Source organism: Thalassophryne amazonica, chromosome 3 (assembly GCF_902500255.1).
Source record: "Thalassophryne amazonica chromosome 3, fThaAma1.1, whole genome shotgun sequence".
Lineage (NCBI taxonomy): Eukaryota > Metazoa > Chordata > Actinopteri > Batrachoidiformes > Batrachoididae > Thalassophryne > Thalassophryne amazonica.
Window position 1 is genome coordinate 72,994,860 of NC_047105.1, and position 26,009 is coordinate 73,020,868.

At 40.0% G+C, this 26,009-nt stretch overlaps 1 protein-coding gene across 4 annotated transcripts in view; it reads right to left on the bottom strand.

Annotated features, from left to right (window-relative positions):
- LOC117507035 (inositol 1,4,5-trisphosphate receptor type 1) overlaps positions 1 to 26,009 on the bottom strand; it is a 286,805-nt gene that overhangs the window by 33,059 nt on the left and 227,737 nt on the right. For all 4 annotated transcript variants that reach the window (XM_034166724.1, XM_034166723.1, XM_034166725.1 and 1 more), the window contains 9 exons: positions 25,750 to 26,003; positions 24,962 to 25,162; positions 23,047 to 23,157; positions 22,738 to 22,833; positions 22,410 to 22,553; positions 22,159 to 22,266; positions 21,770 to 21,962; positions 16,464 to 16,586; positions 694 to 869 (listed from right to left, as the gene is read on the bottom strand). In XM_034166724.1, coding sequence (XP_034022615.1) covers positions 694 to 869; positions 16,464 to 16,586; positions 21,770 to 21,962; positions 22,159 to 22,266; positions 22,410 to 22,553; positions 22,738 to 22,833; positions 23,047 to 23,157; positions 24,962 to 25,162; positions 25,750 to 26,003 — 1,406 coding nt within the window. The remainder of the gene's footprint in view (positions 1 to 693; positions 870 to 16,463; positions 16,587 to 21,769; positions 21,963 to 22,158; positions 22,267 to 22,409; positions 22,554 to 22,737; positions 22,834 to 23,046; positions 23,158 to 24,961; positions 25,163 to 25,749; positions 26,004 to 26,009) is intronic.

The window sequence follows — 26,009 nt, forward strand, 5'->3', positions numbered from 1 at the left end:
AAAGCCCATGATAGAATACAGAAGAAAAAGCAACTAGTCATACTCAGGCTGCCGCATCATAAATCAGTTACACACCTACAACACACAAGACGTGTTTCAACAGCATGTTGGAGAGTAAGAGGATAAATCTGATTAGTGATAAGCAAAGTGTAGGTCAAAGCGCAACCAGGTGGCAGCAGTGCCTGGTAACACTTTTTCAATTTCCTGCCTTAACCCAATTTCTTCCAATAACCTGGTTTGTTGTGCACATGTACACATAGTGACTGAGGAGACAGATTACAGAGCTGTGTGTACTGCAAGTCCATTTTGTGTGTGCATGTAAGAACACATCTAGAAAATCTGTGGCGGGTGCCGGGATGGTGACATTCTCCAGGGTCCAGAGACGCACATAGCACCCCATAACACAGCCAAGCACTGTCAGGGAAACATGTAGAGCCAAAGGGGCAACACCACAGACAGGGAGGGTAGTGGTTGACCAAGTGAGCAAACACGTGAGTGACAGTTTAAAGGGGAACTGGAACGGAGCAGCAGTTTCTGACTAACTCAAAGTACACAGCTTGCGAGTTGTAAAACTGATCAAATACAAGTGGTGTGTTTTCAGCATTTCTCTCTGAAATTAGGAACAAACCTGTCACACAACCTTATAAATACAATGTAATAAAGACAAATGTAAAAGAGAGGCAGTCAACTCACATTGAAGGCACCCAACAGAAAGAGGGTGGGCTCCAATCCAACAGAGAAAATGAGACGAAGGATGGCGACGATGACCGCAGCACGGATGCCCAGGGGTTGGGGCATAATTATTACAATGATAAGTGTTGCCAACAGTGCAATCCACAGGAGTACAGACAGGTGGGGATCCAACATACCTGCAGAAGATGAATGCAAATACACAAATGTAATAGGTTCCCTCAGGTTTTCAAAGAAACTCAAAACATTATAGACTAATTTTCATGAAACATAGAGCAGTGAGGTCTGGGACCAGAAAGGATCCATTAAAGTTTGGTCTGTTTTGTCATCAGTACAAACAACAACAATAGGGTGATTCTTAGACTACGGTCACTTATTATGTCCTTTGATCATATTGTATGAAAAACAGAAAAAAAGGGGAAATTTCACACTTTTATAGTTATCTTTACAATGAAAGTGTGTTAAGAAATTTGTTCTAGTAGTCTATGATGACTTTTTCACCTTTTTTCAGCATCATTATATGCAAATATTGCCGTTTTGTGCTTGTCCCACAACCAGACGTTTGATGTTCAATGATAAAAATGAATGGTAAAGAAACATTTTTTCTAATGTTTTAAAATATCTCTGAATAAAATATCAGTAAAATTATCAAAACATAATTGGGGTATTCAATGTCATACAACTGTTGTGATTTTTTTAAACAAAATGTAGTTGTCTCACACTATTGCCGTAATTTCCATCACAACACTGTAATGTCCCTTTAAACAGTTTGTATGAAAGATTGTTTGGGTAATTTCTATGGAGATAAACAGTGACATCAGAGCACATGTATATAGCGCCAAATCACAACAAACAGTTGCCCCAAGGCGCTTTATATTGTAAGGCAATGGTGTGGTGGAAATTACATTTACAAGGCCAATAGTGCCCGTAGTTAAAGAATCACCCAATAACAGTATTTTCATCGACTTCTAATGAATTAATGCATGAACCTCAAAAAACAAAATCATACATATTGTCAAAGGCTTGGAATACTGTTTATGATTAATATGGTGAAGGGTCTGTTGCCTGTTTAAGGAGGTATGTACTATGAAACACTATCCTCACTTTTACAGATATCCTAGAAGGTCACAGTTTTGAAATCTTGTCCATGCCTTGAAAAAGATTAGAGGGACAGAGAGAGTGTCCATGACGTACCATGGTCTTGCATGAACTGGCAGGATTTTAAATAAAAATGTATCTTTCCCCCATGTTAAGCTTAGATACGTTTTTGTAATCCATTGCATTTCCATTAAATCAGTAATGTTGTCATGCATATCGCATTTGTGACATCACTGGGAGTTTTGTTACAGTTGTTTTTGCAGACATCACTTGGTACAAGTTTGGCATGTTATGTCATCAAACTGTGTGCAAGACCACATTTGTGGGCAAAGGTGACCTTCACACAGTGGTTCATCATTGTTATAGACCATGACATTCTGAGATACAGTGCATCCCGAAAGTATTCACTGCACTTCATTTTTTCCACATTTTATTATGTTACAGCCTTATTCCAAAATGGAGTAAATTCATTTTCCCCTTCAAAATTCTACTCCCAACATCCCATAATGACAACATGAAAAAAGTTTTTTTTTTTTGTTTTGTTTTTAATGCTTGCTAATTAATTACAAATACAAAACAAATGGCCCGGTCACATGGCATATGACGATTCCTGAACAAAGGGAAAATTTAAAAAGTCACAAATTGTCGAGAAAAGGTGGACGAATGAGCTTTTGACTTTTCCCACCACTGAATAGCCTGGGAATGAAGAGTGCAAAAGGAACAAAAGAACAAAATGAAACTGAAGCTAATGCTGATCTCCACGCTTTACACAAAATGCGCCTGGAGACACTGCTAGAGCAGTGTGTGGCTGCATCCTGCTCTGCTTTCCAGGACTCAGCACTGGGTCCTGGGAAGCTGAAGCGCACGATTCGACCCTCTGTGGAGATCTGTGGGCAAGTTGGTGGATCCACCTGCTCTGGTTCCTCGTCCAGAACAAAAGAGGGATCATCTCGATCATCAGAATCCTCACTGTCTGGTTCAGACTGGCAACACACTGCATGTTCCGTCTTGCCCCAATTTAAAAAACAAAAACAAACAAACAAAAACAAACAAACAAACAAAAAATGCTGGTTTGCTGTGGTGGCTGCTATATCACTGTATTACGGTACTAAGCTATATATATTGATTTATAACAGAAAACTGTCAAAGGGGGGAATAAATATAAGTGTAAAGATGATTGAATATATCAGAGCAGTAAACTGATCAGTCCGTCTGAACGCTGCGCATTGACTCCCCATGTCCGGTTCCACAAGTACCATCTGAAATTATACAACGGTTTTGTTGTTTCAAATTCAGCAGTTAGTAAAATAATTAAATGTATCCACACAAAATATTAATTCTGGCCTATATATATATATAAGGTGCCTGGGCCCATTGAAGCTGACCCTCCACCCAGATAAAAAAAAAAAAAAAAAATCCAAGCAAACAGGCTGTTTGCCCTGTAGTTTCCAATGGTACATGAACGCAGCGGCAGTAGCAGTGTTCACAAACAGGCTTCTGCACTGTATTAAAACATTAAGCTGGTCAAACGACGCTGAACTAAACACTAACATTACAAAAACTAAGCAAAAGATAAAGAAACTGCCAAGAACTACAGCAAAATGAAATACGGATGAATTGAGGTTTTCTGTGACATTTGCTCAAATTTTTCAATAGTTTAAATATCCTGATGAAGCACCAGCTGCAGGAACGAAGCTGCGCAAAGGTTAAACGATGCCAACGAAAGTCAACAAAAGTCCAGAATTCTTGTTTCGTCTGAGCTTCATTGCCCTTCATTAAGTGCCGTGTGACCGGGCCTTAAGCAATAACAGGTACATAAGTATTCACACCCTTTGCTTAACACTTCGTTGATGCTTGTTGCATGGGAACATGTACACTCACTTATTGTTTCCTGTTACTGTCATGATTTGGGTTCATGTCCTGTTTTGCCTTTTTTTTATGTGAACCATTTGTCTTTGATTTTCTGTTGATTTCAGTCACTAGTTTTATGTATCTGGTCATTTTATATTTTAGTCAGTTGCTAAGGACCCCTTCACACACAGTGCGAATTTGGTCGAAGTATGCACGAAGTGCACATGAAGCAGGAATGGTATACAAAACATAAATTCGTACCTGCCTCTAACACCTCGTACACCTGTTGCTACAACTATTTGCGCACATCAGCGGCTGAAAGACAGAGTGTGCAGTCATCACGAAAACAGTCAGCAGACAATCACTGTCGAGCTGGATGTGAAATTTGTCTAAGTGCCCCACGAGTGTGGCTTTGCAAAACTGCAACACATGTGAGGTGCCAGAGTGTCGGCTCCCCCAGCATACACGTGCCGTGCGTGTGAACTGCATCCGTAAACATGCGGTGCTGAGGGCGCGGGGGGGGGGGGGCACTTGCCTGATATATGGATGCACAGATGGTGTGTTGGTGTGTGCGCTGAACTGACAAGGGGTGTGTTTGCCCACAGCGCGCACACTGACTGGCTGCCCCAGGTGACAATGGACCATGAGATCATAACACGCAGTGGGAAATCTGACTGTCACATCACCCCCGTGAGCTCTGTTCCACATGGACCTGTGCGGGGCCGGTGGGACACATCAGACCACTAGATGTGGACATGATAACAGCACACCGCTTCATTAATGTTCCTGGAGAGCACCGGCCCTGCATGTTTTCGAACTCTCCCTGTTCCACTCCCAGGCAATTAATTCTATCAGGTGTTCTCAGCCAATCAAAAGCTGGAAAACACCAGTATAAAAAAAAAAAAAAAAAATCAGGTGTGACTTGAGTAGGTAGACGTGGATAACATGCAGGGCAGATCCTCTCCAGGAACAGGCTTGGTGACCCCTGCTCCAGAGAGTACCCTTGAAAATGGTATATTGCATTACATATTTCAAGGTACTTCATTTTTTTTACCCTATGGTGTCCAGAATCTGTACGCATTCCCATGCTACAAGCCTTGATGCACCTTTGGCAGCAATTACAGCCTCAAGTCCTCTTGAACTTGATGCCACAAGCTTGGTGCACCTATCTTTGGGCAGTTTTGCCCATTTATCTTTGCAGCACCTCTCAAGCTCCATCAGGTTGGATGGGGAGCGTCACTGCACAGCCATTTTCAGATCTCTCCAGAGATGTCCAATCAGATTCAGGTCTGGGCTCTGGCTGGGCCACTCAAGGACATTCACAGCATTGTCCTGAAGCCACTCCTTTGATATCTTGGCTGTGTGCTTGGGGTCATTCTCCTGCTGAAAGATGAACTGTCGCCTCTTTGAGGTCAGGAGTGCTCTGGAGCTTTTGCTGCCAAACGCTTTGCCTTTCAGGCTGCCCTGTCTCCCAGGGATGTTCCATGGATGTGCCTTTCATTGGTGTGGACTTCAAGGCATTCTTCATATTTGTAAGTTCACTATAATGTATACTGTTATGTGTTCTTGCTGACATCAATCTCGATGGTCATAAAGTCGACTACTGGTACAGACTGACTAATGAATCCAACCATCTATTATTGCATTATTTAAATACACCAATACTGTTAATGTACATTTTTTTGAAACTGTCTCTCTTCTTCACCGTTCTCTTGATCCACCTGGCCTCTCTTTGTCTCCCCTTAGGACATATTTGGAGTGAAGATTTGCCTTTTCCTGATGTGGAGTTTACATGTGTTCTTTTTCATTCATTGTGAGTTCATTTAATTCTAGAAGAGACCGTATCAGATGAATTGAGCATATCTGACTTCAATATCTGGTTTCTGTTTCCCTCCGAGCACCAAGGTCCATGTAGCCTTTTGTCTCAGCATATGTAAGTACAAAATAAGCTATTATCTCTCTGTTCACCTAAACATTATTTAAAGTATACCTTAACTGATCACTGCTCTCTTTCTTTCCTTTGTCTGCCTGTATCCATCTTTTCTCTCTCTCATTGTCTCTGTTTTTCATACTTTAAGGTGCCAGTTTAATGAGGCGCTCTTTATTTTACATGGATATATGGTCTTACTGTGGGTATAATTGTGTATCTGTATAAACAGTATAGTTCATTAAACACTGAAAGACATATCTAGCAGTGTTTCTTTGACATCCACTTTCACTTCAAGATGGGAATTGTGACACTGTGGCCATCTATCCCAAGATGAAAGTCTCTGTGAATAGAGAAAGAGCATATCAATTTTCTAACATGTAGGTTGCACTGGACTTGCATCAGGAAGGGCATCCGGCGTAAAACTTGTGCCAAATACGAATGCGGATAGGGCTGTATCCGCTGTGACAACCCTGAACACAACAGGAGCAGCCAAATAGATGACAACAACAACAACTCTCTTCCATGTAGGCTGCTGTGCTTTATTTTAATTTTTGAAACACAATGTGCACATATATCCTTTGGTATGTCGTGCACCTTCACATATCATAAATAATCATGGTGGGCCACCAAGCTCAAAAATGTTGAGCCATTGTTTTTTTTTTGGTCCCAGTCCAGCCCTGTTTCTGGATGCACTGTACATGACAATAGTGCATTAGATGTGTATTCCACAGTGTGGAACACTTACTCTATTTGGCGCATGCTGTCACAAATTAATTCCACTAAGAAGAAGAAAGAACTTTATTAATCCAGAGGAGATTGTTCAATAATGTAAACACAAATAAAGGACCCGTGAAAAAAAGGTGAAATGACAACTGATATGTCGATTGGGGCATTGCAGGAGGTGGAGATGACATCACGCAGAGGGAGTGGTTTGACTGATGTATTAGTACTGGTGTTCTGTCGAGATGAGGTGCGTCATCGAGATGAGGTTCCTCGCATAACTGCATATGTGTGCACTGAAAAAAATTACTTGACGAAGTTCGCTTATTTTGATGGGCAAGTAAATGTATAAATTGTTCATCCAAACGTAGTAATGTATAAAATCTACTCTCTATAAAATGATAAGTATTTTTAACCTGGAGTTAGCTTATTTCGACAGGCAAAATATACATATACATACATTTATGCTCCTAACGTAAAATACAGAAAATGTTTTACTTACTAGGCTATAAATACACTGAATACAATTAATAAAAAAAAAAAACTTTGACGGAAAAAACAAAAAACGTGCGCATGCGCAGTTGCACATCGAGCGAGTTACATCATCTCCACATGTGCAGTTGCGCAAGGCACCTCATCTCGACAGGTGACGTCTTCAAGTCCGGGGTAGAGCGATGTGCGCATGCATGCGCAGTAGCGCAACGCACCTCATCTCGACATTCACCTCATCTCGACGGGACACCGGCAGCAGTCAGTGGAGGAACCATTCAAATACTGACATTACCATAAGCAAGATAAGTCATGAGCATAAACTTATTTTGTTGTTTTAGGATTGTGAAACAAAGTCCACTATTATTTTTGTGTACAGTTATTGAATTTAAATCTGAACAACCTTATACAGTAAAGGTGTGTTTGCAATGTGTTGAAGCTACAATCCTTCAGAGCATTTGGGATAAGACAAGAGTCCAGTAGTTTTGTTGCATTCACATGCTGGTGGTTGTGTGGTTAACTGTCCACTGGTTTTTTTCCACTGACAGAGCTCTCAAGTCTCACTCATTCGGAGTGAGACTCACACGTAAAAGCGGTCCTGTCAGGTCTCATACATTCGGCGTGAGACTCAACATGTTGTCACGCTCTCATGCTAACGCATGACATTCTGAAACATTTCACCGCTAAGACCTGCAAGACTAGATTCGGCGGAAATGAACTCTTGAGCGTATCTCAACTTGAGAGCTCTGTGTCAAAGAAACAATGACAAAAATCTGCCACAGCTCACTGTAAAATACTGACTGAGCACACTGTGACTGTACATGCAGCCAAAAGTTTTTTTTTTCAATTTTCCGCCAATTGACAAGATTTTAAAAACTGCAAGAGATGAATTATTTTCATTCATACACACCCAGTTTTGTATCAGATAACCCTGACTTGCATGACATTACAGCAAAAAAAAAAAGCTAACTTTTTTTTTTCCCAATATTTATTTCATTCATTTAAAAGAAAAACAGAAAAGCAGAAATGAATATATTACAAGACATTGAATGAAAAGGAGCAGAGGGAAGAACAAGTCTTATATTTTCTGCCCCTTTTTTTACAATACAATCTTTCAATTTTAAGCATCATTATTCAACATTATTTAACAGATTACATTTTTTGACTTTGTCACATACCACTGACTTATTTCATAATTGTAGCCATTATTTAAAAGATTACATTTTTAACAGGTTACATTTTAGACTTAAAACATTTTAGACATTATTAACAGATTACATTTTAGACTTTGTCACAACCTACTGACTTATTTCATAGTTTCATACTTACTTAATACTTCTAGTTTAATACGTTTTTTAAAATAATTTAAGCGACCTTGATTCTTTGATTTCTTTGTTGAGGTTGTTCCATAATTTTACACCATTCACTGCAATACTCCGTTCCTTTACTTTGGTTCTGAATCTTGGTTTTTTTAAAGACTTCTATTCCTTTCAAATTATAACTACTTACTCTTTTTTCAAACATATTTTGAATGTTTATTGGTAAGGCATTTTTATTAGCTTGGTGCATTGTTTGTAATATTTTCAAATCAACTAAATCATGAAATTTAAGTACCCTATACTTAATGAATAATGGATTAGATGGATCTATAAAACGACTATTGCTAATCATTTTTAAAGCTCTTTTCTGCAGAATAAATAATGGTTGTGTATAAGTTTAACATGTTGATACCCAGATTTCTACACAATAAGTTAAATATGGGACAATCAATGAATTGTACAATGTTAATAATCCATAACTATTCAACGAAAATTTTACTTTATGCAAAACAGCAATGGCTTTCGCTATTTTTCCTTTTGTGTAATTTATGTGTGACTTCCATGTAAGATCTTCATCAATCATGACTCCTAGAAATTTCATTTCTTTTACCCTTTGTATGTCCATTCCATCTGTTTTTAATGACACATCATTAACTTCACAACTTCACAAGTAAACTTCACAAGTCAACTCTTTAAACAGTCACAGCCAGAACTTTCACTGTAAATAAAAACTTTGTATATAACACTGTTGCCTCTGTCCATGTGATAACGATCTAATTCATTAATCCTCTGGGTTCCAACTGGAACAAAGGGCTTCCACTGCAGATTTCGGTCTTGAACTCGTTGATCTAATTAACACTATAAACTTAATATGTCCGTCTGTCATTTTTTTTTTGGTCCCAGTCCAGCCCTGTTTCTGGATGCATTGTACATGACAATAGTGCATTAGATGTGTATTCCACAGTGTGGAACACTTACTCTATTTGGTGCATGCTGTCACAAATTAATTCCACTAAGAAGAAGAAAGAACTTTATTAATCCAAAAGGAGATTGTTCAATAATGTAAACACAAATAAAGGACCCGTGAAAAAAAGGTGAAATGACAACTGATGTCTCGATTAGGACATTGCAGGAGGTGGAGATGACATCACGCAGAGGGAGTGGTTTGACTGATGTATTAGTCAGTCATTGTAGACAATCTGCTACTGCAGATGTCAGTGATACAGTCAACATGTGAATATAACACAACAGCTGCCTTCTACCATGCTTCAAAACTGGCTGCAAATAGAATTGAGCAAATTTTCATGGTAAACTGCAAAATGGAGTGCAAGGTTCTTAAAAAAAACACTTGTGCAACAGTTTCAAATCAATCCAATTTATTAATATAGCATCAAATCACAACAAACTGCTCCAAGGCACCTCACAAGGCTAAGGTCTAACCTTCCCCACCCTCACAAAGCATGCACATTGGCAACAGTGGTAAGAAAAACTAACGCGGGTGATTTTTAACTGTAGAAAACCTTACACAGTCTCAGAAGGGAGACCCACTGCTTTGACCATAGTACCAATAACAATAAATAATAGATAGATAAAATAAAAATTCAGATAAAGTTCAACAAACATATGATAGAACTAGGCATACAGGTATTTATCAAGTCCAGTGGTTATAATGACAGACTGAAGAGTGACTACTGCATATTTAATCTACAAAAGCATTACATCAAGAAAACTGTGCAGTTTCCAACTTATATCAAGAAATATTTCTTCAGCAAACTTCCACTAGGCAAGTGCAGCGCCTTTGTTAATGAGAACTCAGAGAGCACCAGTTACATAACACCTAAAACTATATGACATACTTTTTTGTACATGTGTATGTGCACTGAGCTTTAGTGAGGGCCGTTCTGATACTTCTCTTGATCCCGGAGTAAATCCAGGATTAGTGTCTCAATCCAGGGATTTAAGTAGCAATGTGCCACTCATGATAAAACCCCAAGCCAGGTTCGGCTGGCCTAAAAACAAGAGCACGCGTTCATTTTAGCAGGCACAAAACATACAGAATAAAGAAAAAGAAAAAGGGGATAAAGGGAAAATGTTTAAGGGAAATACAAAAACAAGAACTTAGATTAGCAAGAATTTTGAAAAGAAAAGTAAGATTGACAACAACGCAGAAGCGAGTACTGCAATACTGCAAGTGAGAGAGCCCTTCTTCCCTTCCTAATTCTTTTCCTACCACCTTGCCTCTCTAGTTCTCCCCTCCTCACCCACATCTAGTATGCTTTCCCTCCCAATCCCAGTAGAGATCACATGACAGGTGCCACTTACATAACAGCTCTCTCTAAAAATACCTCAACTGAAAGATTCATGAGGATTGAGCTGGGAGCCACAAGCAGCTCCAGTGGGGTGGCAGAGAAAGAAGATGAGTTTGTACAGCCGCAAACTCCTTAACTATCTTACATTGAGCACTCAAATGTGTGAGGAGTCATCTAGCTCAATATGCTGGAAAAACAGTGGAGAAGGGCTCATACAAGGCCCGCCTGAATATGATCATGTGGTGCAAAGAACGTGATTCATCAAAGGGCAGTCACATGGATGCAGGCAGGAACACACTGACCTAGATATCCTGCTCTTATAACCCTTATTCTAACACTCAAAGCAAAGCAGGGAAGAGAGTGTTGGGGGGGGGGATGGCAGGGTGGGGGCAAGGCCATGGCCCGAAGCCATAAAAGAGCCTGTTTCAGCAGGCCAAAGATGTGTCTGAATCTCACGTGAACATGTCTAAAGCACCTGTCACACTATGACGGATCAAGGAAACATACAAGGAACTGATATGAATTTTGGATGTTTGTTTTTGTCCTGCAAAAGTGCTTTTCACATTCGCTAACTGTGTTCCTTATCAGCTAATGTCTGCCACATCCATTGGAAAGTTTTGTGCGTGCTCAAAACATTTAGCAGACATCAGGTTGAGAGGTTTTCTGGTGGCAGCATGAAGGTTTACAGCTTTTGTCCTCTACTTGATTTTTTTACTTTTACAATACTCATGTGTTAATATCCTGCAGATGTCCGATGCTTCAGACTAGGCTTCTGATTGGCCAAAGCACCAGCACTGGGTGTGAATTCTGCATGAGCAGAGAAAGGACAGTTCTCCAGATGCAGTAAAATGCAGTGTAGTTGTTCATTTAGCCAAGCTTAGACTTAAACAAAAAGAATGAAAAAAAGGCAGTGTGGCTGTGTGCTTTTTTTAATGTTTTTTATCTGGATGTCAGCACATACTCGATGGATTCTCTTGGCAAGAAGGCGGTGTGTTGTTTTATGTCCTCAATGCTGTAGCTCCACTGAATGTTGGCACAGTGAGAAGACGCCGTCAGTGCACGGACGTAGAGAAGAGTATGACATCTTGAACCCCAAGCAAGACAAATTCCATCTACATTTGCGTTCAGACCTCAGTGAATCCCACTCAAATCTGGTTCCTCCAGCACATACAACCCCTGGCAAAAATTATGGAATCACCGGCTTCGGAGGATGTTCATTCAGTTGTTTAATTTTGTAGAAAAAAGCAGATCACAGACATGACACAAAACTAAAGTCATTTCAAATGGCAACTTTCTGGCTTTAAGAAACACTATAAGAAATCAGGAAAAAAAAATTGTGGCAGTCAGTAACAGTTACTTTTTAAGACCAAGCAGAGGGAAAAAAAATATGGAATCACTCAATTCTGAGGAAAAAATTATGGAATCATGAAAAACAAAAGAACGCTCCAACACATCACTAGTATTTTGTTGCACCACCTGTGGCTTTTATAACAGCTTGCAGTCTCTGAGGTATGGACTTAATGAGTGACAAACAGTACTCTTCATCAATCTGGCTCCAACTTTCTCTGATTGCTGTTGCTAGATCAGTTTGCAGGTTGGAGCCTTGTCATGGACCATTTTCTTCAACTTCCACCAAAGATTTTCAATTGGATTAAGATCCGGACTATTTGCAGGCCATGGCATTGACCCTATGTGTCTTTTTGCAAGGAATGTTTTCACAGTTTTTGCTCTATGGCAAGATGCATTATCATCTTGAAAAATGATTTCATCATCCCCAAACATCCTTTCAATTGATGGGATAAGAAAACTGTCCAAAATATCAACGTAAACTTGGGCATTTATTGATGATGTAATGACAGCCATCTCCCCAGTGCCTTTACCTGACATGCAGCCCCATATCATCAATGACTGTGGAAAATTACATGTTCTCTTCAGGCAGTCATCTTTATAAATCTCATTGGAACGGCACCAAACAAAAGTTCCAGCATCATCACCTTGCCCAATGCAGTTTCGAGATTCATCACTGAATTTGACTTTCATCCAGTCATCCACAGTCCATGATTGCTTTTCCTTAGCCCAATGTAACGTTGTTTTTTTCTGTTTCGGTGTTAATGATGGCTTTCGTTTAGCTTTTCTGTATGTAAATCCCATTTCCTTTTGGCGGTTTCTTACAGTTCGGTCACAGACGTTGACTCCAGTTTCCTCCCATTCGTTCCTCATTTGTTTTGTTGTGCATTTTCGATTTTTGAGACATATTGCTTTAAGTTTTCTTTCTTATCGCTTTGATGTCTTCCTTGGTCTACCAGTATGTTTGCCTTTAACAACCTTCCCATGTTTGTATTTGGTCCAGAGTTTAGACACAGCTGACTGAGAACAACCAACATCTTTTGCAACATTGCGTGATGATTTACCCTCTTAAGAGTTTGATAATCCTCTCCTTTGTTTCAATTGACATCTCTCGTGTTGGAGCCATGATTCATGTTAGTCCACTTGGTGCAACAGCTCTCCAAGGTGTGATCACTCCTTTTTAGATGCAGACTAACAAGCAGATCTGATTTGATGCAGGTGTTAGTTTTGGGGATGAAAATTTACAGGATGATTCCATAATTTATTCCTCAGAACTGAGTGAGTCCATATTTTTTTCCCTCTGCTTGGTCTAAAAAAGTAACCGTAACTGACTGCCACAATTTTTTTTCTTGATTTCTTATAGTGTTTCTTAAAGCCAGAAAGTTGCCATTTGAAATGACTTTAGTTTTGTGTCATGTCTGTGATCTGCTTTTTTTCTACAAAATTAAACAACTGAATGAACATCCTCCGAGGCCGGTGATTCTATAATTATTGCCAGGGGTTGTATATCTCTTGAAACCGGTTTTGCAGACCGAATAGTCCCCCCTAAAAATGGGTCCGCCCTGCCTTCACTGAGCATGCGCCATTTGGGACCACAGCAGCTCGTCTGAGACTGAGTCTCTACATCCAAAGCGATCAAAGGGAATAATGTGATTATTGACAAGGTAAAACCTCTTAAATCATTCTAAAGTCAGCAGAGACAAAACCATTTTAAGCAGAAATGAGGTGATAATCTGTGAGCTGCTACCGACGCTTTGAAATGACCGAGGCGCAGTGAACGCAGCAGCAGCTGCTCCTCTAGCTGTGGCACTCTGATCGCTTCCTCTGTCTTTTATTATGAAATAATGCTGAATTTATGTGGAAATTATTGTTGTACAAAAGCTTCAGATATCTGTCGCTGAGATAGATGATGACTGGAGTGCGGTTTGAAGCAGAAACGAGGTGATAATCGGTGAACTGCGGCTGACGCACAGAAATGATGCATGCGCAGTGAAGACAGGGGGACCAATTTTTAGGAGGGGCTGTTCAGTCTGCGACAACGGGAAAATCATTCTGCTGAATGCAGCTTTCTATCTTTCCAGTGGAAATGTAATGTCAATTGACCATCATAGCCCCAAATCCACAGGCGAGAGACAGGTTATGCAAGTTTGCCACTGATCAAAACATTTAAATATGTAACTAATTGATTTGCTCTATTAGTCACAGTGTGACAACACATTTCCAAGTAGAACAAATGCCATTGCAGAGTGACTATGTAAGTTTGCATGTATCGGCAATTACAACTGATGCACAGGTGCTGTACTGCCAACTTATTTGTAAAAATGTAACTGAGAAGCTTACTGAAAAATTAATGTTTTTTTTTCTGTACAACATACAATATGTAAAAATAAAAAGGGAAAACAGCGTTAACAGATTCCGTGGCAGTGGCCGTTTTGGGAAAGTGTGTCATAACAGTTTGAACTTTCTGGGAAAGTGTGTCATAGCAGTTTGGACAGTAATTATACAGCGTGGGAAAGTGTGTCCAAACCTTGACTGGTAGTGTACATGTAAAGTTATAGCGATGCATAAGGAGAAAGCTGTTGCGTGTGCTGGCTCTGTGTGTGAGCGTGCGCGTGTGTGTTTTAATTCCAATACCCTTCAGGGTTCTTCTCAGAAAGTAATGAAAATGTATACCAAGGTTCATCAAGATGTGAAGTATGAAGTAAGACGCTCGTATATCCAATAGGAGAAAAACTATAATGCCAAAAAAGCTTTGAAGTGCTGGTCAGAATTGTACAATACCAGACAACAGGTGACTGCTGTGCTAAATTAGAATCTGATCAAAAGGAACAACCAAAATTAAATCCAGAAACCTCAGTGCTACAAAGCTAGACGGCTATTAAGGCAAAGGCAGACTCCCAGTGTGTGTGTCTATGTTTGTGGCCGAGGTGTGTGCAACAAAGACTTTGTCAAGGGGAAACTTGGCACACAAGGTCACCACACTAAAACCTTGGACAAGTTTGGTTTTGGACTCAGTGATGCAGGTTAGGGTGAGTATTTCCCTTGTTTATATTTATGTGTTATCAGTGGCATTCTTTATAAATGATTATTATTTGTCCCACAGTGGAGCTTTGCATCCGCCACAGAAGGGAGAGTGTGTGCATTGCTGTGGTTAGTGCACAGCTCCTGCTCGTATGAATAGAGGCGCACCATAACGCACATGCTACGTTCTACATTTCTTCTGAAATGCATTCCTGTATTGCATTGACAAAGTACTGTGTTATAAGGTAGAAGAGGTTAATCATTTTTGTATTTTTTTTTTTTTTGGTAAATGGACTGCATTTTTGTGGCGCTTTTCCATCTGCATTAGACGCTCAAAGTGCTTTACAATAATGCCTCACATTCACCCCGATGTGAGGGTGCTGGTATGCAAGGCGCTCACTACACACCGGGAGCAACTAGTGGATTAAGAACCTTGCCCAAGGGCCTTTAGTGATTTTTCGGTCAGGCTGGGATTTGAACCCGAGGATCCTCTGGTCTCAAGCCCAACGCTTTAACCACTAGATCATCACCTCCTTGAAAATTCTCACTACATTCTCTGTTTTTGACAGATCAGGACTGCAGGCAGGCAATCCAGTACTTGTACCCACATCATCTTAGCATCATTATTAGTCCTAAATGACCCTATCCCTAAAAAAGTTGACAACACAAAATATGACATATGTTGGGTTAATACTGTCTGCAATGAAACAGAGGTCAAAGTGTAATCACTGTGGGTTATTTTTATTTCCATTTTCCATACTGTTCCAACTTTTTCCACTTCAGGGTTGTATATACTGTAGTAACGGTTTAACCATTTAGTAATGTGCTATTGGGTTAGTTCAAAAAGAGGCAACTTTGCTTTTGGCACTGCTATGTAACTATTTCACAGTGTCATCAGCATACATCTGAACATACACAGATGGAAGATCATTACCATACAAGCTAAGAAGTGAGCCAAATATGAATCTTTATGGGTTAACAGTGAAGGAACTGAGAGAAGTGGACAATTACAGACATCATTCATAAAGGTAGAACTCTATCCAGCTAAGGATATCTGAAGAGAAATTAAAGGTAGCTATCACGAGAGGAGGGGCAGCATAACATAGTACAAAAGACTTTCCTAAGATCCAAACACCGTAATTGTTCGCTGATGATTTATCCTTCTCTATAAAGCAGCAGTTAGCCATCTCTGAAGAGTGATTAGCTCTAAGTCCAAATTGCACTGGGTGCTGTTATTCAGCTGGATAGAGAATTGCTCTGCAACCAGTCTCTCTAGCTTCAATAATGCTGGAAAAAAACCTACTCTAACTGGAACCTTGATACTGTAACACTGCTTCTAATGTAGCATGCTTATTTGATTTGCATTTTTGAAATTTGAAAACAAGATTGTTTTTAACTAGATAATTGACTTCTGTTGGGATTTTTTTAAGGCGGGGGTCCCTTGAACAGGAACATCTGATATTTCAAATTGGCCTTTTTTTTGGAGCAACACATTATGGACAAAAATGATTAAATTCTAGAGTGCTGAACATATTTGAATGGAGGTTGTTCGTTATGTCACAAAAAGTGATTTCAAGAAAACTAATCACCATGAGATTTCAGACTAATACAAGTCACAATGTTTAAGCAGGGTCAGAGGTCAGCTTTAAAAGAGCTGAAGTCACGCTAGTGTCTGTGCATGTGACAAACCTCCATAAACCTCCTCCAGTGGATAGAAGAAGCACACCAACAGGTTCATGAGCACAGCCAGGTTGAAAGAAACATTACTCCACACAGACATGTTTCTGGAGCACCAGTATAGAACTGGCTGAGCTACAAGGAAGAGAGAGAGAGCAACAAGTGAGACAATGACAGTGACCACAAATAATTTGATTAAATATTCCAGTAATGTGCACACACACAGAAGAGTTGTCAGGGCAATCTGAGGATAAAGGACGTCCTTTGTCACATAACAGACCCATAAATCCTCATTAATCTTAACTTTACACACGCACGCATAGTATAGTACAGCATTCCATTGTGAACAGTGAGAAAGTCTAGATTAATATTTTTAATAAAGATGTTGACACTGCTGTTATTAGAAGGGCTTACATAAAGAACAGGTCGTTGAGGTGTTTCAGATTTTTTTTTTCTTTTAAATCGGTAAAACCATGTCACTCTTAATGACGTCTGAAATATATTTTTTTTGTTGTTTTTGTTTGGCGAGAGGGACTGCACATGCAGGGACTTTTCTGTTTTCTCTGCTGAGCATGAGACAAAATATAGCTTTGTGTTGTCTGTAGTTTCGTATGTGGATTAAAAGTGTGGTTAGAATCGTATACGTGCGTCTGTACACAAGCTCTCAGTTGTGATTCATACAGTTACTGTAGCACGTTTCATTGCTCAAAGAATGTGGAAAGCCCCTGCTGTTTTGAGACTGTGCAAACAAAATGAGCACACGTGCAGGCGCACAGCAAGACAACATTAGCTGTACTAGTATACTGGACATGTTTCGTTCAACCCTTTTTCCAACTCAACAGAATGGTGATATACTCCAGTATGCAAAGTGCAAGAGGAGGGTGGTACACAGGTGCACAGGTTTCCAATTCATCACCAAATTAATATACATAAAAAGAAAAATAGAATCCAATCTACTGACAATTGGCAAATTCCTTTTCTCTTTTCCACGTTGTCTGAGGAAAGTCAGACATTCTGAGAAGAAATAAATACCACACAAAAAGACACTGTGCTGCTTCTCCTAAGTGTTAACATGAAAATCTGTTAAAGTTCTCGCTGCCAAAACAGTGAGGCACACTGTCTGCTGATTACCATCAGCCAACTTTTCAAATGACCAATCAGAGTGAAACTAGCCACTAATCACAGTGTGCATCTGATGTGCACGAGCAAACCAGCATTCTAATGCATGTTCTTTACAGAAACACCAGAGACTTAACACTCTTGTCTCCAATGCGGCTTCTTTAGAAAGAAGATCTAGCCCCGTTTGGAAAAATAGAAAAGCATATTTCTGGCCACCAGATGCTGATTAATCATATCATCATGATCATTCCGAGGAGATGGGTAAATACAAGCAAGGTTTGTCCTTCAGCCTTTCCTAAAAACAAAACGAGTCAGGATGAGGCATTTTTCCGGAGATAAAAGCCAAAATGTCCTCATGTGTATATATATATATATATATATATATATATATATATATATATATCAATCAATCAATGTTTTTATATAGCGCCAAATCACAACAAACAGTTGCCCCAAGGCGCTTTATATTGTAAGGCAAGGCCATACAATAATTATGTAAAACCCCAACGGTCAAAACGACCCCCTGTGAGCAAGCACTTGGCTACAGTGGGAAGGAAAAACTCCCTTTTAACAGGAAGAAACCTCCAGCAGAACCAGGCTCAGGGAGGGGCAGTCTTCTGCTGGGACTGGTTGGGGCTGAGGGAGAGAACCAGGAAAAAGACATGCTGTGGAGGGGCGCAGAGATCGATCACTAATGATTAAATGCAGAGTGGTGCATACAGAGCAAAAAGAGAAAGAAACAGTGCATCATGGGAACCCCCCAGCAGTCTACGTCTATAGCAGCATAACTAAGGGATGGTTCAGGGTCACCTGATCCAGCCCTAACTATAAGCTTTAGCAAAAAGGAAAGTTTTAAGCCTAATCTTAAAAGTAGAGAGGGTGTCTGTCTCCCTGATCTGAATTGGGAGCTGGTTCCACAGGAGAGGAGCCTGAAAGCTGAAGGCTCTGCCTCCCATTCTACTCTTACAAACCCTAGGAACTACAAGTAAGCCTGCAGTCTGAGAGCGAAGCGCTCTATTGGGGTGATATGGTACTACGAGGTCCCTAAGATAAGATGGGACCTGATTATTCAAAACCTTATAAGTAAGAAGAAGAATTTTAAATTCTGTTCTAGAATTAACAGGAAGCCAATGAAGAGAGGCCAATATGGGTGAGATATGCTCTCTCCTTCTAGTCCCCGTCAGTACTCTAGCTGCAGCATTTTGAATTAACTGAAGGCTTTTTAGGGAACTTTTAGGACAACCTGATAATAATGAATTACAATAGTCCAGCCTAGAGGAAATAAATGCATGAATTAGTTTTTCAGCATCACTCTGAGACAAGACCTTTCTGATTTTAGAGATATTGCGTAAATGCAAAAAAGCAGTCCTACATATTTGTTTAATATGCGCTTTGAATGACATATCCTGATCAAAAATGACTCCAAGATTTCTCACAGTATTACTAGAGGTCAGGGTAATGCCATCCAGAGTAAGGATCTGGTGAGACACCATGTTTCTAAGATTTGTGGGGCCAAGTACAATAACTTCAGTTTTATCTGAGTTTAAAAGCAGGAAATTAGAGGTCATCCATGTCTTTATGTCTGTAAGACAATCCTGCAGTTTAGCTAATTGGTGTGTGTCCTCTGGCTTCATGGATAGATAAAGCTGGGTATCATCTGCGTAACAATGAAAATTTAAGCAATACCGTCTAATAATACTGCCTAAGGGAAGCATGTATAAAGTGAATAAAATTGGTCCTAGCACAGAACCTTGTGGAACTCCATAATTAACTTTAGTCTGTGAAGAAGATTCCCCATTTACATGAACAAATTGTAATCTATTAGACAAATATGATTCAAACCACCGCAGCGCAGTGCCTTTAATACCTATGGCATGCTCTAATCTCTGTAATAAAATTTTATGGTCAACAGTATCAAAAGCAGCACTGAGGTCTAACAGAACAAGCACAGAGATGAGTCCACTGTCCGAGGCCATAAGAAGATCATTTGTAACCTTCACTAATGCTGTTTCTGTACTATGATGAATTCTAAAACCTGACTGAAACTCTTCAAATAGACCATTCCTCTGCAGATGATCAGTTAGCTGTTTTACAACTACCCTTTCAAGAATTTTTGAGAGACAAGGAAGGTTGGAGATTGGCCTATAATTAGCTAAGATAGCTGGGTCAAGTGATGGCTTTTTAAGTAATGGTTTAATTACTGCCACCTTAAAAGCCTGTGGTACATAGCCAACTAACAAAGACAGATTGATCATATTTAAGATCGAAGCATTAAATAATGGTAGGGCTTCCTTGAGCAGCCTGGTAGGAATGGGGTCTAATAAACATGTTGATGGTTTGGATGAAGTAACTAATGAAAATAACTCAGACAGAACAATCGGAGAGAAAGAGTCTAACCAAATACCGGCATCACTGAAAGCAGCCAAAGATAACGATACGTCTTTGGGATGGTTATGAGTAATTTTTTCTCTAATAGTTAAAATTTTGTTAGCAAAGAAAGTCATGAAGTCATTACTAGTTAAAGTTAATGGAATACTCAGCTCAATAGAGCTCTGACTCTTTGTCAGCCTGGCTACAGTGCTGAAAAGAAACCTGGGGTTGTTCTTATTTTCTTCAATTAGTGATGAGTAGAAAGATGTCCTAGCTTTACGGAGGGCTTTTTTATAGAGCAACAGACTCTTTTTCCAGGCTAAGTGAAGATCTTCTAAATTAGTGAGACGCCATTTCCTCTCCAACTTATCTGCTTTAAGGTACGAATTTGTGAGTTATACCACGGAGTCAGGCACTTCTGATTTAAAGCTCTCTTTTTTTTTAGAGGAGCTACAGCATCCAAAGTTGTCTTCAATGAGGATGTAAAACTCATGTAAATATATACACACACACATTTGAGTGCTCAATGTAAGATAGTTAAGGAATTTATTGCCTTTCTATTCTATTCCAGTTAAGGGTTGTGGGTGCTGGAGCCTATCCCAGCAGTCACTGGGTGAGATGTGAGGTACTCCCTGGACAGGCCAATTCAATTTATTCAATTTCACTTTTCAATTCAATTTCAATTTATTCAATTTAAAGTGTGCCAACTCAAGAAAGCGCCTTCTCAAGGTGCCTCACACAAAACAATTCAAAAACAGTTTAGAATGACTTAAAAGAATAAAAAGCACAATTAAAGAGTAAAAATTAAAAAGAAATTAAAAATAATGCTAGCACAATATTCTAACCATAGGACAAAGGGAATAAACATGTCTTAAGTCTGGTTTTGAATGTCTCCACAGAGTCCGACTGTCTTATTGACACTGGGAGACCATTCCACAACACAGGGGCGCGATGAAAGAAGGCTCTTTGGCCCACACTCACAACTATAGTCAATGTAGAGCACCACTTCGCCAAACCTGCAGGTCTTTGGAAGTGGGAGGAAGCTGGAGGACCCGGAGGGAACCCGCGTTTGCACAGGGAGAACGTGCAAACTCCACACAGAAAGGACCATGTTGGTAGCTAACCTAGGACCTTCTTGCTGCGAGGCAACAGTGCTTACCATTAAGCCACCATGCTGCAGAACATGAAGCTACATATCACGTTTGTATTGGTCACATGACCGTTGGTCTCGGTATTTTCAAAATAGTTTCGAGTGGCTACTTTACTGAACTGGTTAAAGATGCACAGTTACACTTAATTTACATAACACCTTTCTACTGGTCATATGATCTATAATCTTGGCAACCTGGACTGGTGAAACTCAAGGTTAGAGTTTTTAATTCAAATAGTTTGGAGCAAATATGGGTTAAATATTTTGGAAGAGTTGTGTGTTTATCAAGGATAAAGTGGTTCAGTCTGATACAGAAGTGATCAAACGTCAAAGCCTCATAAAATCACATTATTGTATCACTGAATCGCAATGAAATAATTTACATGACTCAGTCCCAAACATGGTGCACTCTTCGAGTGTCCCTTCTTGTGGTTAGGATGGTGTCGTTGGGGATATATCTTGCATATTATCTATATCCAATATCTCAGTGATAAATGTTTGTGTTCTATTCTGTTCATTGCATTTATTGCTGAGATCTGCACTGTCTTCTATTACATGAGGAGTAACCTGAGAAGCAAACATCATTCAGCCAAAATGAAGTGAATTCATGTATTCATACATAAATGGACCTTTGTGTTGTATCTGAAAATGCAGCAAACAAGTGATTTCCTCTCCCTACCTCTGAGTTTTTTCTGCCAGTTCATCTCATTGAAGAGGTCCTCTGCTCGCAGGAAGAAGTCGTTGATCTTGCTGCCCTGCTCGTCTCGCTCGGTGGTGTAGTAGACGCGCAGCTTTGACTCGGAGGTCAAGAACTCACAAATGTTGGGAACAGGGAACACTATCTCCTCCATGGTGCGGTCTTGACGTACAATCTGAACACATTTACAAACAGTAAATATCCAAAGCTCTGTTTGGTGTTTGTTTTATTGGTTTTTATGTGCAATAAATAGTTGACTTCATCTTATTTTCTTTGTGATGCTACTGAATTTCTACTGCAGAGGGCTTGTAAGAGGCTTCAGCTGTAGTTAATATTGTTTGTCAAAGTTGTATGTTTCAAAACCCTACAACCTCAATTTGGGCTGTGTGTTTGGCATAAAACTCCAGAGACTCATCTCCATCTCCACTGGCTCCTCCTGGCTTCAGCATCATGGACAGCTCCTTATTATGTCGTGCCAACTGTGTGAAAAACACAGACTCAACAAGTAAGCAACCTCATCCAGAAAACAGGATGTGGGTATCGTGTCTCGTCACATTTCTGAATGGAATGATGCAGTTGGGCAATCATCATAAGATTATATAATACAAACTGAATAACAGACCTGGTGAGCTAAAATGTAGATATTGTGTCCAACATTTCTGGGGGAGGCGGCATCATGTTCCTCCTCTTCGCCATTATCATCATCTTCCTTTGTGTCCTCAAATGCCACCTCCCCCTGCAGATAGGCCTTTTTTATCACCTCCACCTGCACAGACATGCACATTCCCACACAACTTTTAATATTAAATGTGTGGTGTAGGAAATATTCATTTTAATTTGCGGTAATGTTCTCTGTCTTACTGCAGAGGTGTGGAAGAGCCACAGCTTTAATGTGACAGCTTTTGCATTTATTATATTGTAGTGAGTGAAGAAATTGAGAAGTTCCTCACCAGCTCCTTTGGCCTCATGTTGTACAGGATCCTCTCTGCATTCTCACTGTCATGACGACTCTCCATAATGGCGAGCAACAGCTTAGATGCATTATTCTGACAGTGAAATAATAATGAAATACAAGCCAAAATAAGAACTCAGAACACATTTTCTGCTTCTAAGGAAAACAGAATCACTGTCACTGAAACAAACTAAACTCTACAGGCATTTTGATTGGCCATCATGTAGAAATCAGCTCAGCTCAGCTGAGGTATAGATCCTTCTGTCAGTGCACGATATGGATATGTGCAACAGCACAGGAAACTCACCTTGAGCTCCAACACCAGATCCATTCGCTTTTTTCCAAGTGGGTTGATGTCATTAAGAATCAAGGCAATAATTATATCAATGCCATTGGACTCGTGAGTGGCAATGCAATTCTGGAAGAAAAAAAGGCTAAAGGGTAGTGGGAAAAGTCTCATTGTGAAATTAAAGGTTTTTGCAAGATATTGTGAACTTGGGAAAAACAAATGTTGTATTTTTCTTCTTTTTTCGGCTGTTCCTGTTAGGGGTCACCACAGCAGATCAATCGTTTCCATCTCACCCTGTCCTCTGTGCCTTCCTGTCTCACACCAACCACCTGCCTGTCCTCCCTCAGCACATCCAATAACCTCCTCTTTGGCCTCCGTCTCCTCCTCCTGTCTGGTGGCTCCATCCTCAGCATCCTTCTCCCCATATACCATCGGTCCCTCCTCTGCACATGTCCAAACCATCTCAATCTCACCTCTCTGACTTTGTCTCCAAACAGTCCCACCTGAGCTGTTCCTCTGATATGTTTCTTCCTAATCCTGTCCATTCTCATCACTCCCAAAGAGAATTTTTCAATTTAAATTTCAATTTATTTTAATTTAAATAGCACCAAATCACAACAGAGTTGCCTCAAGATGCTTCACACAAGTAAGGTCTAACCTTACTAACCCCCATAGCAGCAGTGGTAAGGAAAAACTCTCTCTGAGGAAGAAACCTCAAGCAGACCAGACTCAAAGGGGTAACCCTCTGCTTGGGCCATGCTACAGACATAAATTACAGAACAATTCATAAAACGAGTATACAGGAAATGCAGTTGGTGCACAGGACAGGAGGGTCACCAGGACAGATACCACACCCATCTCTGGATGGAGCCACACCTTAAACAGAGAGAAAAAACAGAATCAGGCATGAGAAAGACAAGAAATACAGTATAATTTGCCAGCGATAAACAACAAGAAAAACAGGAAATACTAAGGTGATCACCGGCCACTAGCCCAAGACCCAGAATTTAGGTAAAGTTGAGGCAGTGGCACGCTCCATTTCCTAATAAAAGATTTTAAAGAGTAAAAAGCGTAAAACTATACTGTGCCAGTATGCTAGCCATATGAAAGGGAAAATAAGTGCGTCTTAAGTCTGGACTTGAAAGTCTCCACAGAATCTGTTTTATTGACGCAGGCAGATCATTCCACAGAACAGGGGCACGATAAGAGAAAGCGGTAGCACTGTCACAAATATTGACATCGTGCCTCTTGCGTCAGTGGTCTCAGATCACTCACTTATTAAGTTCACAGTCTCTGTGCCGTGTTTACTGGAACAAGAACCTTATTTATCATTGCGGCAACATATCAACTCCTCAAATATGACTGAACTTGGAGCCAGACTGCCTGATATAAAACGACCATTCAGTAGATATCTTGTGGACAGCTTAAACTCAGTCTTTCACTAAGGGAAGTCTTAAGACTAAAGTTGAGTACAAACTAGCTGTTATGCGATTAGTCAAAATTTTCTTGTGTTTGTGGTCCTTGGAGAACACTGAAAGGAACATTCAACAGTATGGGGTTAATTTCTAGAACAACAACAACAACAACAAAAATCCCTCAAACTGTAATCGCGATTTCCGTGGTTTCACCCACTGAAAAATTGTGCAGAGATATTGAATAAGGAAACTGAAATTATTCAGATGTCTGCAACAAACAGATGATTGCTGTTGTGATGTGGGGATAGACCAGTTATCTTCCTGGGTGATTGCCATCCAGGGCCAAAGGTAGTTCCACAGTGTGGGAGAGGCGGCAATGCACATTACCAGCGCATGCTCCCAGACATGACCTGACCTAGTATCTCACAATCTTTGACACAATCATTAAATATCACCACACAACAATACAGACACTGAAACAATATATTGTGCAGTAGTAGTCAGACTCGTTAGTGTACCTGGTTTTCATGACAGGGCCCTTGGCAGTATTCTGTAAGACTCTCCAATGTTTGGTTGATGAGTGCTACATTTTTTTCATTGATGTACAGCCCAAGGAGTCCAAGACCTCCTGTGGTGCTTCCACAGATACAATCTAAAAACTGCAGCGTCTCACACACAAGGTTGTAGTTGTTTTTGTTGTTTTGAGAACGAAGGAAGTTCTGAAGAGATACAAGTGATGGAGGTAGACAGGTAAGAAGCAACCAAAACACTGGTTAGGTCTTTAATAACCAATCAAAACCATATATATTCATGCAGGATTAAACTAATTATTTAAACAAAAATGAAAAAAAAAAGTTACATCTTTATTTTTGTGCAACCAGGCACACAAAACTGCATTTAAAAAAAAGTGTTCAATGCAGAAAAAAGCAGGGAATAAAACCTCAAATGGAAAATAAAACCCAGTGTTTAGACCTACGGTGCCTTTATTTTTCTAAAACATAAGTGAGCCAAACAGACTTTATACAAAACTCAGAAGTGAGACGTTAAAGGATTAATTCTAGTGTTTTTGCAAGCAGCTTTAAAAGTGGGGGGGGACTCAAAATAGGTAAGAGGAAATAGGTTCGCATTTCCTGGAATGAACACGGCCTCATCGACAAACAAGATTAACAACTGCTGAAACTTATCTTTATTTAACCGAGTGTATAATTTATGCACCAGTTTCACACAAACAATAACTGAGGTAGTCAAATGTGAGTTACTGTAATGAACATACTTGAGTCTAAGAGCATCTGGAGCATCGTCTCACCTGTAAGTCACGGTTATGATTCTCACAAAGTAACTGCAGGAAGCGAAGGATTGGCTGCATGATCACGATAACAAAACTCATCTCTCCCTCATCCTGGTTCTTGTCCCCTGTGCTGGCCTGGCCGTCGGTGGACGTGAAGTGGTCCTCAGGATCTGCTTCACGCCGATAAGAGTTAAAGGCCTTTTTGGTGGCAGATGAAGCCTCCAAGAGTTGTTCTCGCACATCATCTGTTATGACCACTGCAGAGTCTCTGGCTACAC